The sequence below is a fragment of the Sycon ciliatum genome, chromosome 12 (genome assembly GCF_964019385.1).
Source record: "Sycon ciliatum chromosome 12, ocSycCili1.1, whole genome shotgun sequence".
Classification (NCBI taxonomy): domain Eukaryota; kingdom Metazoa; phylum Porifera; class Calcarea; order Leucosolenida; family Sycettidae; genus Sycon; species Sycon ciliatum.
The window spans coordinates 21,447,355-21,466,519 of NC_088654.1; the positions used below are offsets into that span (position 1 = coordinate 21,447,355).

The 19,165-nt window shown below is 44.2% G+C and overlaps 1 protein-coding gene across 1 annotated transcript in view; it reads right to left on the minus strand.

The window, feature by feature from the left end:
• Positions 1-19,165, minus strand: part of LOC135828304 (protein sidekick-1-like) — a 260,914-nt gene that overhangs the window by 12,052 nt on the left and 229,697 nt on the right. The window contains exons 31-35 of the mRNA XM_065340752.1: positions 13,106-13,219; positions 11,507-11,620; positions 8,697-8,816; positions 8,262-8,302; positions 6,451-6,550 (exon numbers count right to left, since the gene is read on the minus strand). Of these exons, the coding sequence (XP_065196824.1) occupies positions 6,451-6,550; positions 8,262-8,302; positions 8,697-8,816; positions 11,507-11,620; positions 13,106-13,219 (489 nt within the window). The remainder of the gene's footprint in view (positions 1-6,450; positions 6,551-8,261; positions 8,303-8,696; positions 8,817-11,506; positions 11,621-13,105; positions 13,220-19,165) is intronic.

A 19,165-nucleotide genomic window follows, 5' to 3' on the forward strand; every position in this document is an offset into this window, starting at 1 on the left:
GTAGTAGTAGTAGTAGTAGTAGTAGTAGTAGTAGTAGTAGTAGCAGTAGCAGTAGCAGTAGCAGTAGCAGTAGCAGTAGCAGTAGCAGTAGCAGTAGCAGTAGCAGTAGCAGTAGCAGTAGCAGTAGCAGTAGCAGTAGCAGTAGCAGTAGCAGTAGCAGTAGCAGTAGCAGTAGCAGTAGCAGTAGCAGTAGCAGTAGCAGTAGCAGTAGCAGTAGCAGTAGCAGTAGCAGTAGCAGTAGCAGTAGCAGTAGCAGTAGCAGTAGCAGTAGCAGTAGCAGTAGCAGTAGCAGTAGCAGTAGCAGTAGCAGTAGCAGTAGCAGTAGCAGTAGCAGTAGCAGTAGCAGTAGCAGTAGCAGTAGCAGTAGCAGTAGCAGTAGCAGTAGCAGTAGCAGTAGCAGTAGCAGTAGCAGTAGCAGTAGCAGTAGCAGTAGCAGTAGCAGTAGCAGTAGCAGTAGCAGTAGCAGTAGCAGTAGCAGTAGCAGTAGCAGTAGCAGTAGCAGTAGCAGTAGCAGTAGCAGTAGCAGTAGCAGTAGCAGTAGCAGTAGCAGTAGCAGTAGCAGTAGCAGTAGCAGTAGCAGTAGCAGTAGCAGTAGCAGTAGCAGTAGCAGTAGCAGTAGCAGTAGCAGTAGCAGTAGCAGTAGCAGTAGCAGTAGCAGTAGCAGTAGCAGTAGCAGTAGCAGTAGCAGTAGCAGTAGCAGTAGCAGTAGCAGTAGCAGTAGCAGTAGCAGTAGCAGTAGCAGTAGCAGTAGCAGTAGCAGTAGCAGTAGCAGTAGCAGTAGCAGTAGCAGTAGCAGTAGCAGTAGCAGTAGCAGTAGCAGTAGCAGTAGCAGTAGCAGTAGCAGTAGCAGTAGCAGTAGCAGTAGCAGTAGCAGTAGCAGTAGCAGTAGCAGTAGCAGTAGCAGTAGCAGTAGCAGTAGCAGTAGCAGTAGCAGTAGCAGTAGCAGTAGCAGTAGCAGTAGCAGTAGCAGTAGCAGTAGCAGTAGCAGTAGCAGTAGCAGTAGTAGTAGTAGTAGTAGTAGTAGTAGTAGTAGTAGTAGTAGTAGTAGTAGTAGTAGTAGTAGTAGTAGTAGTAGTAGTAGTAGTAGTAGTAGTAGTAGTAGTAGTAGTAGTAGTAGTAGTAGTAGTAGTAGTAGTAGTAGTAGTAGTAGTAGTACACGGCTGTCCCATGCATGCGATGCGCGTTCATTAAATATGGCGGCCAAATTTTAATCTTTTTCATTTTTTACGCGATCTGGCCTAGTCGTATGTTTGCAATTTCGCTCGACTTCCATCTCAAACGGGCAAGGTCAACCGAAACCACGGGTGTTTGCCAGGTCATTCGATAGAGTTTAGAGCTTGGACTGGCCTTGCCTTCGACTGTGCCGCCGCTCGAGCGATCTTCTTGGGTTACCCACGCGCTACGCATGGTTTCTTTCTCGACGTGGGTGCAATTATTTTTGGATCGTCGCTCGATTTCAAGGGCTCGCCAACCTCGTCAGCGAATTTTCTCCGCCTCGCAGACAATTTTCTAGTATACCTCGATGTCCTAGCCTTTCGATTTCGTGTAGTCCTAAGCTTGACGTGCATAACTGTAGCTTTTCGTGGCCATGTTAGAGACGTAATTTTGTTCAGAAATGGAGGCTCATGTTAGCTTCCTGTCGTCGTGTTGTCGTATTGGAGGGGAGAAATTCGCGTCAAGGAGTGGACAGACGAAGTATCGTGTGGCAGATCATACTGAATCCATTTTGGCAGTGTTTCATCTCAATGTGGATGAAACCAAATACACCCTGAACATTTTTGCCACACTTGAAAATTGGCCATGGAATGCACTGTTACTGCCAGGGGCCCAACATTCTCTGGAGCTCTAGAGGTGGATGTACACCGCTCAAAGACTGGGAGCCACACAGTGGGACAAACTGTTTGAAATGCAACCCCAAGCCTGGCAGGAAGTCCAAATGCAGAACACAAACTCAAGACAAACTTGCGGCATGGGAGAAAACGCGGGCGATGAAACGCGGGCCATCGCCCGCAAGCACGAGCACATGCACGCCGCCACCACTGACAGCAGCATCACCAACAAAACCTCGCCCCACCACACCAGTACCTGATCACTGGATAGTTTAGTCTGTTCGGTTTACGAATTCAAAAAAGGCAGACAAAATAAAACTAAAAACACGAGCGTCGCATGGACCGAATCTGATGAGCAGCAGCGCGTCACACCCGCATACCAAGTTTAGTAATAGTAGTAGTATAGTATTTATTCATATTTCTCTAGGGCTTAGTGGGTAAATCTCTGCATCCAGAACAGTTCAGTTCAGATAGGAATGCAACAACACACGCACAATGTCCACTATGTCACAGTGTGGTAGGGAGAGAAGTGTTTGCAGCTTGCTGGTAGACGTTCAGCCGTGCATGCATTGGCAAATGGCTAGAGCAGACGGCCCGCTGCCCTTAATGTAAGGCACACACGCAAGCGTCAGAGCTACAGCAGCCAAACAACATAGTTCATGGATTCATGAAAGACTGCACCATACACTGCGCCAGCTCTGGTAGGGTGCCCTTTTGAGCATCGTCACTGGTCGGTGACGTTTTGCAGGCCTCACCATCAAAGATGCGAGGTGATGCTGCTGATCGACTTGCTGGCATGATAGTCACAATCATAACTAACGAAGGATGGTTGGAAGTCAAAACCAGCTGTAGATGTAGATTCCAGGTATACCAGACAATTACTGACGCCAGCACTTTATCCGATGCCCCATCAGCGTCAACTGTACGCCGATGGTCACAGGACCGTGACAGCCTTTCGATCGGTCTACGGTCGAGAGACGGGGCTGCAAGCCCAAAGCAGCGGGTATATAGTGTTCGTCACCAGCTGAGCAAGAGAGCTTGCTGAGAGATTTAGGTGTGCACTGTTCAGCAACCAGTCCCAATATAGGTTTGTCCATGAAGGCTGGTGATCCTCAGCTATCATACAACAAATTCCTACTCACTGCGCATATGCGCATATGGCTTGTGAAACAGCAGCAGAAACTGCACTGCCTTGACAAACGCACCAGTTACCATGATGGAGCAGATATGCCCAGCCCTGGAAGCCAACACCAAATCTCCAATCGCTAGTACAAGTAGCTCTTCACTAAATCATGCCTAGTGCATGCTTGCAGTGATATTTTCAGCAAGAGCGCTGCAGTTACTACTGAGGAGATATATTGCGTCCTTGAAGTCGAAGGCGCTCATCAAAGATGTCTTGCCATCAATTCTTGGCCTTATGCAGGCACGAGGTGGTCTCCCGTGGCATTGGCCATATTACCCCGAGCTGCACTTGCTCGAGGAGCACGTTGTTTCGCTCATGGAAGTCCTTCGTGTTGGACTGAGTAGGCTTGCTGAGAGAACAGAGCGCTGAATCCATCCACGTCCACAACTACGAATAATTTACAAAAACATTCCGACTGCAGATCAGCGCTTGAAAACGGCGATGCAAATCAGCGACGTTGGGCTTCTCCATTCAAAAGTAGAGCCTTCCTAACGAAGCAATTCTCATGTGACACTACATAGTCTCTCAAGCACTCTAGTTCAGGTCTTCTTCTCTCCACTCCATTATCATTTCGATCTTCACTCGGTCGACGTGATGGTAGTAGCTATGTAAATAATAATGATGGATTCCTCCCGATCCTCGTCGCGGCTAAAATTTGTTCGGTGTTTGTCTAAATTCTCAAACTGACAGGGTTTACAAGAGAAATGTACCTAATTTTGTGCGATTGATGCAAATAAATCGGAATATGTCTGACTTCATAAATCCGTGCGGTAAACCGCATGAAAGGACGCCATGTCGTTAGATGGTGCACATGAAGTCACCGTGAGTAGTAGTAGTAGTAGTAGTAGTAGTAGTAGTAGTAGTAGTAGTAGTAGTAGTAGTAGTAGTAGTAGTAGTAGTAGTAGTAGTAGTAGTAGTAGTAGTAGTAGTAGTAGTAGTAGTAGTAGTAGTAGTAGTAGTAGTAGTAGTAGTAGTAGTAGTAGTAGTAGTAGTAGTAGTAGTAGTAGTAGTAGTAGTAGTAGTAGTAGTAGTAGTAGTAGTAGTAGTAGTAGTAGTAGTAGTAGTAGTAGTAGTAGTAGTAGTAGTAGTAGTAGTAGTAGTAGTAGTAGTAGTAGTAGTAGTAGTAGTAGTAGTAGTAGTAGTAGTAGTAGTAGTAGTAGTAGTAGTAGTAGTAGTAGTAGTAGTAGTAGTAGTAGTAGTAGTAGTAGTAGTAGTAGTAGTAGTAGTAGTAGTAGTAGTAGTAGTAGTAGTAGTAGTAGTAGTAGTAGTAGTAGTAGTAGTAGTAGTAGTAGTAGTAGTAGTAGTAGTAGTAGTAGTAGTAGTAGTAGTAGTAGTAGTAGTAGTAGTAGTAGTAGTAGTAGTAGTAGTAGTAGTAGTAGTAGTAGTAGTAGTAGTAGTAGTAGTAGTAGTAGTAGTAGTAGTAGTAGTAGTAGTAGTAGTAGTAGTAGTAGTAGTAGTAGTAGTAGTAGTAGTAGTAGTAGTAGTAGTAGTAGTAGTAGTAGTAGTAGTAGTAGTAGTAGTAGTAGTAGTAGTAGTAGTAGTAGTAGTAGTAGTAGTAGTAGTAGTAGTAGTAGTAGTAGTAGTAGTAGTAGTAGTAGTAGTAGTAGTAGTAGTAGTAGTAGTAGTAGTAGTAGTAGTAGTAGTAGTAGTAGTAGTAGTAGTAGTAGTAGTAGTAGTAGTAGTAGTAGTAGTAGTAGTAGTAGTAGTAGTAGTAGTAGTAGTAGTAGTAGTAGTAGTAGTAGTAGTAGTAGTAGTAGTAGTAGTAGTAGTAGTAGTAGTAGTAGTAGTAGTAGTAGTAGTAGTAGTAGTAGTAGTAGTAGTAGTAGTAGTAGTAGTAGTAGTAGTAGTAGTAGTAGTAGTAGTAGTAGTAGTAGTAGTAGTAGTAGTAGTAGTAGTAGTAGTAGTAGTAGTAGTAGTAGTAGTAGTAGTAGTAGTAGTAGTAGTAGTAGTAGTAGTAGTAGTAGTAGTAGTAGTAGTAGTAGTAGTAGTAGTAGTAGTAGTAGTAGTAGTAGTAGTAGTAGTAGTAGTAGTAGTAGTAGTAGTAGTAGTAGTAGTAGTAGTAGTAGTAGTAGTAGTAGTAGTAGTAGTAGTAGTAGTAGTAGTAGTAGTAGTAGTAGTAGTAGTAGTAGTAGTAGTAGTAGTAGTAGTAGTAGTAGTAGTAGTAGTAGTAGTAGTAGTAGTAGTAGTAGTAGTAGTAGTAGTAGTAGTAGTAGTAGTAGTAGTAGTAGTAGTAGTAGTAGTAGTAGTAGTAGTAGTAGTAGTAGTAGTAGTAGTAGTAGTAGTAGTAGTAGTAGTAGTAGTAGTAGTAGTAGTAGTAGTAGTAGTAGTAGTAGTAGTAGTAGTAGTAGTAGTAGTAGTAGTAGTAGTAGTAGTAGTAGTAGTAGTAGTAGTAGTAGTAGTAGTAGTAGTATTGTTCTGACTAGTATGTATGTATGTATGTATCTACCTACTTTCTACTGTACCCTACTTGATAGTTTTGAGGGCAGGGAGTATCTTTGGGCCAGTTTATAGTTTTGAGGGCAGGGAGTATCTTTGGGCCTGTTCATCCCTCAATCTTACGACGGTCAATGACAGGATCTGTATGATTGAAACATATGTGTGCAGGACATGATGCCACAACTACTTGGCTTAGTGTTGTAGTAAATAAGGCCGGTCGGAGAAAGTGTGTGATTGGAGATTTGGACAAAATACCATTGTAAGCACTTTTACAGACAAAAAAAGTTAGTGCAAACGGTTTGGCTGTCCAAGTGGTGCATAGCATTTCTTCCACCACAGACCCTTTTCAAATGTATTGACCAACAGTAGCCAGCTGAACAATAGCAGTGGCTTATCTGCTTCGCCAGGATCAGCTGAAGCAACAACATCAGACGGGAACTAAGAACAGATGCTATTTTTAAATGTGTTGAGCTGAATGAAGCTGTAAGTGATACAAGCAGTTCTCTATTCAATACATTGATTGCTATCAAGCAGTTCTCTATTCAATACATTGATTGCTATCAAGCAGTTCTCTATTCAATACATTGATTGCTATCAAGCAGTTCTCTATTCAATACATTGATTGCTATCAAGCAGTTCTCTATTCAATACATTGATTGCTATCAAGCAGGGGGAACGTTTTACTGTACATAATGTGTGATGCTTCTTGCACGTACTGTCTTAAGAGGCAGGGCTTGATGGTGCGTCTGTCCTTGCAAGACATTCAATAGCACTGTACTGTTAAGTTTGTCAAGCCAAGGACTAAGGGAACAAGGACTCACACTGCTCTGCGCGTGCTCTGTACATCACTGTCACAGACGTCGAGTTTTCTGAAAAAAGGTGCTGTCAACAAACATTCCGCTCTTGGCTACAACATTTGCTGTAGCGATGTGGAGTTGCGCACTCTTGTTTATCTATTCTTCGTAAGACACATCCGTGACTTTTTGAAATAATTGAACTCACCCTTGCCTGTAGCTTGCGTAGTCCCCTGTCGATTGATTTTTGGGTTGGCAACACTGTACATAACCTCTACATCCTTCCTATTGCCGTCAGTCTGGAAATCCTAAAGAGCACGAACAAAATATGGTTGGTCAGTACAAAAAGGGGAGAGTGGGTGAGACAAACAGAGAGATGGACAGAGACAGGCACACGAGCACACACATAGAGGGACGAAGACAAAGAGAGAAATTTAGACCTTGAGAGCCACAGTTACCAAGATCGGAAGAGGGAGAAAAAAACTAAATTAAAACATTTAATTTCACTTAGGCCACCTAGAATTTATTCGTTGTTTCGGGTCACTTCAGTCATCCATACCAGGGTCGGTCGGTCGGGTTTTGTTTTGGTTTCTGCCATGCATGCATGTAAATGTTTGACTTTTATGATTGTAGATTGAGTATATCGAATATCCAAGCTTTTGTCCATCAAGCCAATAGATCAAATCTGACCCCGTAGACGATCCAGCGCAGTCATTGTCCCACCAGGACCAGATCTTCGCGTGGCTGGCAACTTGTACCGTGGGATGCAGGAGAGGTACTGCCGAAAAACGGCCCGCCGAAGAGCAGACCGTGGAAGAATGGCCAGGCTAGAATATCACCAATTTTTAAGAACGGTCTAGGTTTTTTTTGCAGATTAGAACGTAAATTGTAATGGACAGTATAATCTACACTTGGACGTATAACTTTGCATACATGTACATGTAGGTTAGGATGATACACATTTATTCTACTTGATGGTAAGTGAAAACATGTGAACTGGAAGGTGTGCATATGCAGCACCCTGCACTGTCCATGTACTGGTATACCATGCACCGTCCATGTACAGGTCGTCCCCCGTTAATACGAGTCCGGTTAGTACATAAACCCCGTTAGTACATAAGAAGTCTCAAGTCCCGGACGAAACGTGGTCACTTCCATACAAATTTTGTCGGTTAGTACATAATTCGTTAGTACATAAACCCCGTTAATACATAACATTTATCAAGTCCCAGAGATTATGTATTAACGAGGGACGACCTGTACTGGTATAAGCATGTACGATCCCAATGTAAACTTTCGTACATAAAATGATCCACACAAGTCATGTACATGCATGACTGTAGATCTACCATGGCGTAAGAACGAGATGGCTGTGATCACGAAAAATAAGAACGGGCTACCAAGTATAGCTATGACATGACTGAAAACAGGGACAACAACTCCAGGGACAAACAAGAGGACTGAAAAGACGAGACTCCAGACTCGCAATTCAATCATGCTCAGACCACACATGGACGCGAGACAACAGACAGTTTGGGGAATTTCATTATACAGGAAAACGATGCATCGTTCTAGAACAACCCAGGCTGAAATGTCAATCCGGGTTGATCTGAACTCTCCCCTTAGGGCAAGGGTTATCACACAGCCCTACCAATCTAAGGTCACCCTTTCAGTAATCGATCCGGTTCCACCCTCATCATGTAAGCACAGACTTTTTTCCTCCCAACAGACTTTCAACAGGGCTGAACATTCACATGTAAGTGCAGCTCAACTTTGCCAGCTCTGGTCGCCGATGAGCTGGAAAGAGTGTAAATCTGGGAGGAAAACGCACATCTCTATCCACTTTCATACTTTGCCTTCCTAAACTGGCTGCACTAATCATAATAATTAAACCGTTTCAAGTCAATGAACTTTATCCTGGTACAGTAGAAATATACGCAATATCGACGGCTCGCATTGACCAGTTTGCTTGTAAATCAGTGTAACATTAGTGAAGTTTCCTACAGGGCATTGACTTACTGTCGACGCTAGAGTGATCTTTGATGTGGCTGCGGCTGACCCTGCAACAAATCATGCACAAACAATTCTGGATGTTCAACTACAGGTATATGACGATGACGAGACCAGTTAATAACATGACAATGCAGTCTAAGTACAATTCGAAGCAGCAAAGCAACACACCACCCCACATGGGTGAGTTGCCAATATCAGAGATAAAGAAAGGGGAAACATTGTGAAAACGAATTAGACAAAACGGGACCCCAACATCTGACGGTACTCAGAGCATGCATGACAATATAGTGAGTATTGTGGACGAGTTGACTACAATAATAAGTAGTTTCACATGATGTACGTTTCGCCGTATTGTTCATGACGGCTCAACTGGTGTGCAAATTGTTTTAAATGATTCGCTACTCTTGCATTATTTGCAGTGAGTTGTGAAACTGAACATACCAGCAGCTTGAAATACTCCTTGAGCTGCTTGAGAATGGTTTGTACAGGTAAGTGGACCTGCATTGGAGTATATGCCATCTGCAGCCTGATACATCAGAGTTGTCTCCTTCTCCCCAGAATCTGTACGGCATTAAAAGTCAATAGAATATACGCTAATCGTAAAGACCGGTGACTTTCCATTACCTGAGAGGAACTTTAGCCATTTCAAAACGCACACTACAACTGATCACTAGCGCGCCATGGTCCGCTTTGATGGTTTCTTGTGTGTTGAAACACTCCACTACACACTGGGCTATTGGAAAACAGCCACAATACCATAGCAAGGAAATTCATTCTGGCATAGATGTTGCATTCAATTTAGCCGGACATGCCAATGATATTCTGTTATAGACTGCAATCACTTCTATATACCACAATAGCTACGTACTGCCCTCGCTGCCTGCTCTGTAGAACTCATTGGCTGCTTATTGCCTTTGGCGCATGTCTACAGTATTTCCCTTCATGGATGCTGGCCCTTACCTTGTTCATCTGGGCACGATCGGCTCATTCTCATTCTAACCTAAGTGATGATAACTACCAGCAATAATAATTAGTACTCCTCGTGTTGTTTGTGACTGTCGTGTGACACAAGCATGAAGTATATATAAATAACAATAATACCCTAATCACGGTGAAAAAGAAGGACAACATGTTACGAGTTATGACTAACTGTCCACCAACGTAACCAGATCTTATACAGTCAGCGAGTGCGACAAAATGGCACAACACTGACAAAGGAGTACCAAGACATTCGGCGACCTGACACCTAGCTCCAACACTTCTCTAAGGCCCAAACTAACAACCTTCCAACTTGGAAGGCTCAGGTTCGGAAAGGTCCAAGAGGGGAAGGAAAGCGCAATGAAGAAGAGCACGAGCTACGAATCACGGCGGAGAGAATGCCGAAAGTTACTGGATGATGACGAAACTAGTAAGACTATTGGACAGAACGGCCTTACTACAACTCGCCGACGCAACGCAACAGACCACCCAACTTGGGAGGCTCAAGTTGATGTAATAAACATAGATGGGGAAGCTAAGCGAAGACGAATTGTGACAAACCGAAACACCAACATCCTACTGAACTCCACTATCATGTATGATGGGCTAGTTATGTACAATAACAAGTAGTTCCACACGACGCACATTTCACCATATAGGTCATGACGGCTCATCAGGTGTGCAAAGTTCAACTTGGATGGCGAGCCAATAAAATTATGGTGAAAAATGAGGACAAAAAGTTACGAATTATGACTAACTTTCCACCAACCTAACCAGATCAGTCAGCGAGTGCGACAAAATTGGAGCTAGGTGTCAGGTCGCCGAATGTCTCAGTACTCCTTGTCAGTTTTGTGCCATTTTGTCACACTTGCTGACTGTATAAGATCTTGTTACGTTGGTGGAAAGTTAGTCATAACTCGTAACATTGTGTCCTCCTTTTTCACCATACTTTAATTGGCTCACCATCCGAGTTGAATATCCTAATCAAAGTGTTATGATAACAGTATACGGACTGGTGGTTGACTGTTAATAATAACTAGCAACTTATTGGTCCTTTCTTCTTTAATACGGACACCGACAAGAGAGCTTGGAAGCTCAGGGCCAGGGCGGCAAGCGCGGTTTTCGGACTCTCGCATCACACCTCCGCGCGCACCCTCCTGCTGAAAATGGACACCTACAGAGTACCCAAGATATTCAGGCAGAAGTTTATCGTTCTTATCTGGAGGTCTCGGAATGGGCACGCAAGTTCTGATCTGCAAGCCCTCCTAGTTCCTTCGTCAGCTGGCCCAACTAGGTTGCACTCCACCATGGGTCTGCGCTAACCGCCAGTTTGCACCAGGTTCAGCAAGGGTTGCCTCTCATTCCGGACTGCCCAGCTGTGGAACACCTTACCCAGCGATATACATGCCATCTCCAAGCTCCGCCAGTTCCGCGCCAGCATGATCCCACACAACCTTAGTACCTAGACTAGAGTACCAAACGTCGTGTTTGATGATCAGCTAGCTTAGTTTCTCTCCACCTCTATCCTTATTACATCCTTCCCCAATTTCATTAATTACTGCTTTCTATCTGCATTCGCCACCTTTTCATTGGGCAGATCTGCCCGTTTGGTTTGCAAATTAAAATAAACACAACAACAACAACAAAAACAACAACCTCCGCTATCGTTTTTTGCCTAGCGAGAGTCAACTTTCTCTTTGCATTCGAGGGTTATACGACACCATCTACCACCTTGATGACCTAGGCAAAAAAGCGCATAGAGATGTAATACATTTTTCATTTCTCCCATTTTTTTTAGACATAACCTGGGATTCGAACCCGCATTATCGCCCTGCATGCATTCTCCGATACACTTCGCATACGTTGCTTCATGTTATGATTTTGCGTTTGAAAGCCCTATTTGAATAATGAGGCCACCTGTCTTTATTAGTACAGAACGGGACTGGAACGGGATAGCGTCAGGCATGCCGATGCTGTCCTTGATGGTAAGGTACGAGACAGGTACGGAATAGCACCATGCATATGCGCATGCCAATGCTGTCCTTGATGGCACGGTACTGGACAGGTACGGGAAAGCGCCAGGCATGCCGATGGCACAAACAAACAAACAAACGCGGAATTAAAGCTGTGTGGACCCTGGCTAGCGCCAGACGTTACTAAAGTAACGTCTTTTGCATAGCTATGGGAATAAAAATTTCAATACGTACGCATCCCCCCCCCCCCCCCACACACACACACATGCAGAATTACAAGATGTGATGTGAGCACCCTACCTGCAGGTTTAGATTGGATACTCATAGAACCATGAGGACTAACGGAAGGTTCCAAATCCACAGAATCATATACATCCATGGTTGAATCGGCGCCAGGCTGGACCAGAACCTGACCTAAGAGAATGCAGTCAAATATACGTATACGAGGTGAATAGCAATTTCTGGACATGAAAATATAATAGAGCCCCACTGGCTGTGTGTTTTACATTTTTCTTATATCTTTGTATTTATTGTATGACCTAATCCTTCATCTTTCCAAATATGTGACAATTGCTCATGCTGTGATCGAAGAGACTTAATAGCAGGACGTTTTTGACAAGCCAATGTTTAGCCTAAATTTCAGTGTATGGAATTCTGGACATGAAAGTAAAATAGCGTCAATAGGCATCCTACACTGCACCATTTTTGTTATTTTTTCTATTGATGGACTGCAGTTGACCTCTTCACACTTCTAGCCAACAAGTTCATGACTATATAGCGTCTGAAGTGGAGTGCACATGGGGAAGCCAACAATTTGTCCATTACTTCTTACTTTACTCAAAATCATGCGACATAGTACAACAAAACCCGCTGAAATGCCGCACAAGCAAAGGCTATCGACAAGGCGTCGACACAAGGAGAAACAACAGCCCAGCTGTCAACTACGGCAAGAAAAAACTTCATCAACTCGACTGACTTGACTCTACACGCGACGAAAAATTATTTTACTTGAAATGTCCAGACATGTACAATGTCCAGAAATAGCAATTCACCTCGTACTCAACCACAGCTGGCAGAAGTTTTTTATCAATTTGTAGTAACCAAACCTTTCCCCCAAAACGGTGTTGCCTAAATTGACTAGTCACAACAAAATATCAAATTTCTGATGATCACTTAGTTCGTGCAGCTCGGAGTAAAAACACTTTTTTTCATTCTCTTATTCGTGTTGGAATTAGCTCTGCCTTCTGGCACTGAGCACCTCTATTGGACAGCCTGGAACCTCTCTGTTTTAACTTCACTAGTCATGAGCGGGAATGAATTGGAAACGTGTTTGCTCCCCACACGGTAGCTGGCGATGTCCCGCCAACTAGGCTTAACACTTGACTGACTTGACTGCCTGATGGCTGGCATCCAGAGCACATGAGAAATTCATTGGGTCTTTGACTCAGAAAACCTGCAAGAAAGCATCGCTCCCTCTCAATACACAGTGTGTTGTGGAATTCACCCCTCATCAGTTGAGCTTGAGTAGGCTGAGGATAATTGTGTCAGAAGAGCACAACTCATATGGTGGTCTCCATGCCAAACCATAACCAGGGATCCAAACTTACAGACCCCCCCCCCCCTCGTGAGAGGACTTCCTATCAAATCATCGCCAAAGTCGCTACCACTATCTCGTAATGTGGCGTGAATGCAAAAGTATACATTTCATTAACACAGTGCATGAATGAGTTTATTGCTGCATGCATGCTCGCATTCGTCTGAAATCTACAAAAAGCACATATTTCAAAAGAAGTCTATAATCTTGAGGCTAAACACGATCATGGCTAAAGATTCTTTCCAAAGTCATAATTATCTGCACTCACACATCTAGAAACACAAAATGTGATCTGAGCAACCTACCTGCAGGTTCAGAAATGATAGGAATAGACCCATCGGGACTAACGTAGGGTTCCAAAGCCACACCGTCATATATATCTATAGTTGCATCGGCCACAGTTTGTGTTGGGGCTTGACCTGAGAAATACAATGAAGTAAAGGTATACAAGTATGCTTTACAACACATATTATTGGCAGTTTCTGTCCGTTTCTGATTGAATATTTCCCCAAAACTGTGTGGTCTACATTGATTGGTCATGTGTAGTACGTGAAGAGGCAGATATTTATGAACTCGGTTCGTGAAGGATTTTATGTAGGGCTGAAACGCTTATACCGAATAATCGAGTACTCGTTTGATAACTCTAACGATCGAGCAATCATTTAGATTACCGATTACGGTTATTTTTGCGTTTTTAAAATTTTTAATTTCTTATACGTGCAGTGCATGCAGCGCAGAGTATAAATATAGTACACAGTACTAAACACTGCGCACGCTGCGTCGCAGCCGCTCAGGACATGATGCGCGCAGTGCATGCAGCGCGAGTTCAAACTCTCACCCATTGTTGGCTAGTTGTTGTCTGTAACGCTGCCCATTAGTGGATAATCATGCCACATAACATTTTTGTGCAAAATTATGTACACATTTCCACTTTTGGTCATTCCACGAACATATTCCAGGTGCGGCCTCTTAAAGATTATAATCGAATATTCGATCGTTATGATAAAGAGTAATCGATTGGGCTAAATGGATGATCATTTCAGCCCGAATTTTATGGCTACTTGAATGCGCACTGAAATTCGTCTTCAATCAACGGAAGTCGAAGTGGAGATAATCTCTAGCCTCTCCTTAACCGGAGCACTCCAAGTTGCCAGGTTGCTGTTTTGTGTGTTTTCTACAAGCCGTGACTACAATGCCACTGCCAGCATGTTTTAATGCGTTTCGCCATAGCAAGTATATGCTGAATGTGCAACGTTGCCTAAAACCAATTCACCAAACAATCTTATTATTATTCTTTTAGTGGATATCTGGTTATCATGTAATTAGGCAAATTTGCATGTTTGTTCTTCGACTCTAAATAAACAAACAACAACAATTATCTTTTGAAAATAAGGAAAATTTAATCTCATAAAAGTACGACCACTGATTCTACATGAAATCATATACATGTAGGCGTATAATTCTTGTGAAAAGAAGAAGGACAAAATGTTACGAGTTATGACTAACTGTCCACCAACATAACCAGATCTTATACAGTCAGCGAGTGCGACAAAATGGCACAAAACTGACAAAGGAGTACTGAGACATTCGGCGACCTGACACCTAGCTCCAATTTTGTCGCACTTGCTAACTGACACCTAACACCTAGCTCCAACACTTCTCCAAGGCGCAAACCAACAACCTTCCAACTTGGAAGGCTCGGAAAGGTCCATGAAGGAAAGGAAAGCGCAACAAAGAAGAGCACGAGCTACGCATCACGGCAACAAAGAATGCCGAAAGTTACTGGAGGATGATGAAACTGTTAACTACCAAAATTTCAACTACCCTAGAAGTACCGGAGGCATCATATGACTCCACCGGATTTAAACATACCTCCTTGAAATTAATTTCGGCAATATGTGTAGAAACAGAAGTCCTTGGGGTAAAATTTACCTTTTAAAAGGAAGAACAAATGACAGGTGCACTATCTTGGAGGCCAGCAGCTGGCATTGCGCGCAGCAAAAGGGCGACCTCTCGTCAGTTTACGGAAAAATAAAAGAGCATTTGCTTGCCATGTTCATCCTGGAAACTCTACATTTCAGTCCATTACCCTGGAAATGGCTGCTGCTGGGCCAACTTGCTGGATTTTTCTCAGCCAGGTAGGTCATTCTTTGACAGCTGTGATAAATACATTTACGAGCGAAAGGAGATCGTGGTGTCGCAACTCATAGCGAACGGATAATTTCCGTTCGACGTCGTGTCTGGTGACCATCGTCGTGATCAAACCTCAAGTAGCAGAGTAGTTCCTGGAAACTATTTTTAGGGATTTTACAGGATTATATGGCGTCCATTCCTATCCAGCCGAAGGGCCGTCGGCAGATTATTGCGGGTACAGAGGACGCCTCTTGCATATTTTAATTTGCGAAACCAATGCCATGATATTATTATTATTATTATTATTATTATTTATTCTTCTTTTACTAGGGAATTCCCAACAGGCGTCAGCGCCTTTTTACAGGGAACCCTAGGTTTAATTTGATGGATGAGCGAAATTCAGCTGGTGAACTAGACATGCGGCAAGCCGGTGGAAGTGTATTCCACCTGGCAGCGCCCAAATAAGAAACTGCACTAAAGCCATATCGGGTGTTAGCGGGGGGCAGAACAAGAGCAGCAGAGACTTGGCCACGGGTGGTGGCTGCAGTGCGAGCACCATGGGCGCGCAAGGTAAAGCGGTCTCGCAGAAGAGGACTAGCAAGTCCATTCAGGCTATTGCCTTCAATCAAAATAGAGTCCTCTCCAATTTTCTGTTTTCCCTCCTACCTTGTGCACTTGATCATGACATGGATCATATTCTGGTTAATAAATGCAAATAATGCATCTGCCCCATCTTCAAAATCTCGGAAAAGCCCGCTAACTTCGGAAGCAACAACCGGTAGCGCGCGTTCGCGCTTGCTTGGTACAACACATGTTCCACTATCTACCAACTTTGCCAGAGAACCCAGCTTCATGAAGGAAATCCTGCCCGAGTTTTGGACATTGATATTCTGTTATGTGTATGGCTCCATAGCTTTATCACCACCATTATCCGCTTGCTCCCTCGACTCCGGTCCCGTATCAGACTGATCGAGAAGCCGGAGCAATTAGTACTCACTCCTCTTCATCTGGAGCATATAACTATTTGTCTCTGTGTTCGGTCACTTCTAGTTGCTCGCGCACAATGCTCCAGGCACTCTCCTTGCATTCATCCCTAAACTCCTGCCCAAACATGTTCAAAATCAATGAAATGCTTTATCGGCAGCGATACTGCCCCTACTGAACATGGCTTCCGCCAGATCAACGTAAATTCAAAGACCGTTCCTAGAATATAGGCCGAGATCAGCTAAAACATGTCTTTGGGGTTTCGTAACAAAAGTTGAGAAATGACGAAATGAAAAGAAATGTTTTTTTCGAGCGTGTTCACTCTGCACTTCGTTCATGATGTGGCGATCATCTTCTCAAATTTTGATCAAACACTTGTTTGGCGGTCTAGTTCAAGTAGCTGGCGAGCAAAGACTGACAATGTTCGTATCTAGTGACACTAGAGCAGCTCGCAGGGCCAGACGATCGCTGTGCATGGCCCAGGTTTGGTCAGGTGTCAGCACGTCCGTGGCGGAGGGTCTGCAGAGCGACGCTGATAATTGTTTTAGATGTCAGTGATGTTGATGTCGACAGCGAAGCTGAATCGTCCCCGTCGTTTCCAGTAGCGAAGAGGCACAAGTTGTGGGCGAGTACATAATCATTAGGCGGCGAACTGGCTGCCTTACGATGTTACTTGCCGTTCAGCTCTCATGAGTCGTCTGACGCAGTCTCGAAAGCGCAGGCGACGATCGAAAGTGTCACTGCCAGAGTCGAAAGAGTATGCAAGTGCAACGCCTCCCAGAGCATTGTGGTGCTTTCCAGAAAAACTTGGGCCATGCTTTTGAACTGATGTCGTTGACATGCTCAAGTCTGTGTCAACATCTTTAGTTCTGTTGTATTGTGCTCCGCCACAAAAGCCACTAAGTAATAGTTTGTCTCTTTGTGTCAGACTGCGCGAAAACTGTCATTTTCTATTTCAAAGTACATATTTTGAAAGCGGTGTTTGGAGCACTTGTAGACTACTTTTTTGCCCTGTATCACCTTCAAGAGGTCAAGTAAGGTCCCAAGAACTGTTTTCTGGAGGAAAACAAAATTTGAAAAATTTCACTCTAAGACATGTTTTAGCTGGTTGTGGCCCATATTATAATTGCCTTGGCACTTCAAATTTTATTTATTTATTTATTATAGCATCTCATAGCACAGTGAGAACACCGGCCAATACAAAGAGAAAGGGTGTTAGCCAACCACGGCAAGGAAGGGAGAAGGGGAGGAGAAGAAAAAAGGAACCGGCATGGAAAAGCAGTGATTGCAACAAAATGAGAAACACAAAATCAAAGTCAAGGCGAGACAAGGCTCTTAAAAAGGCGGAGGGAAGAAAGGTCCTTAGCTTCTTGGGGAAGTGCCAGCCACGCAGAGTACGCAGTGAAAAGGGGAGAGTGAAGTAGAAAGGAGGACTTTGGTTTCGGAAGGGAAAGGGAGTTTCTCGTGCTACGGGAAGAGAACTAGGTGAAACAGTGGAGGTGAGGTGGACACAGATTGAGTTTGAAAGAATGGATAAGGGTGACAAGATGTGAATTATGTCTCTTAGACAAAGGGGTAGTGTCAGCAAGGGCATAAAGTGTGGAAGATGGGAGCATGCGGGGTTTTCGGAGGAGGATTTTGAGAACTTTTTTGTGGTGAATTTCGAGCTTGGCAGCACGGGTTGTGGGAATTCCAGCCCAAGCAGTATCTGCATAATCAAAAATGGGGCGTAGGTAAGCTGAGTAAAAGAGGAGTTTACAAGAGATTGGGAGATGGTAACAGTGAGAAGAGAGGATTCCTAAAGATGAACTTTATCGTTTACATAATGTAATTGATGTGGGGTTCCCATGAAAAATTAGAGTCAATGAAAATGCCAAGATGCTTATGGCTGGAGACTATGTCTATAGGCTGGGGGGGGGGAAGTGGGATGGAGGAGGGGCGGAACATCGGGCTGAGAAGGAAAGAGCATGATTTTAGTTTTAGACAGATTGGGCGATAACCGCCAAGACGACATCCAGGAAATTACTCTTTGAATCCCGTTAGCTAGGTTACTCATCAGGCCAGTGATGTTAGGAGATGCCCGTAGGATCATTATGTCGTCTTCGAACAGTGATGTGCCCGGGGCCGCTGCGGGCAGATCATTGACGTATAAGATAAAAAGAAGGGGGCCGAGGATGGAACCCTGGGGAACTCCGGATAGTACTGTTGTGCCGGCTGAGGACGTCCCATGTACCGTGACGTACTGCGTTCGCCCAGTTAGGTAAGATGTCAGCCATAGCAGGCCATAGCAGGGGCCATAGCAGGGGATTGCCGTCTACAGTCCACGAAGCTTGGCCAAAAGCCCCCGGTGCCAGACGGTATCGAAGGCCTTGGCAAGATCGAAAAAACAGATCCCGACTAGATCTCCAGCATCCCGACTAGATCTCCAGCATCCCGATGTCGACACACTAATTGCACCAGGCGCGTCAGCTGGAGGGTGGTAGAATCGCCTCTGCGAAATCCGGACTGAGCTGAACTCAAACGTGACGAGACATGACAGTACAATTGGTCGTATAAAACGCGCTCACAGAGTTTGGAAACACAGGACAGTAGAGATATCGGACGGTAGTTTGATGCTTCGTGGCGGGACCCTTTCTTGTAGATCGGTATAACATTAGCTGTTTTCCATGCAGAGGGAAAATCAGACATAAGGGGTATGCTATTGAGGGCGCAAGGGACTTTAATACCAGATTAGTGATGTCGTCTGGGCCTGGCGCCTAATCAGACAGGAGCTTTCGAATGTAACGTCGGATGGCAGCAGTCGTAGTAAAGACAGATGTGAGGCTGTCAGCCTCACCCGACTCCTCGGCAATGGGGAGAATGGGTAGAGAAGGGTCATCAGGCACGGCCACTGAGGCGAACTGAGAGTTCAATGCAGTGGCTTTAGCTGAAGAGGTAGTAGCCTGCTGCATAGAACTAATGGTGAGTGTCGGGATATCATGAGATACTTTATGATTTTTTAATTTGTTCACAAACTGAAACAGTGAGGGGCGGTTTTTGTCCTGCAGCGTAGCTTGTACTGTATCCCCGGTATTTCGATCGAGTCAGACTCTTCACCAAGGTCCGTTGAGATCGATATACATGCATGTTAAGCTGGGTTGGGTATTTCTTACACACACTGTAGAAATCGTGCTTTGCCTTAATGGCGGCACGGAGCTGGGTATCAACCCAAGGTGGCTGACCCAAACGTCGGCATGAGGGGGAGAGTG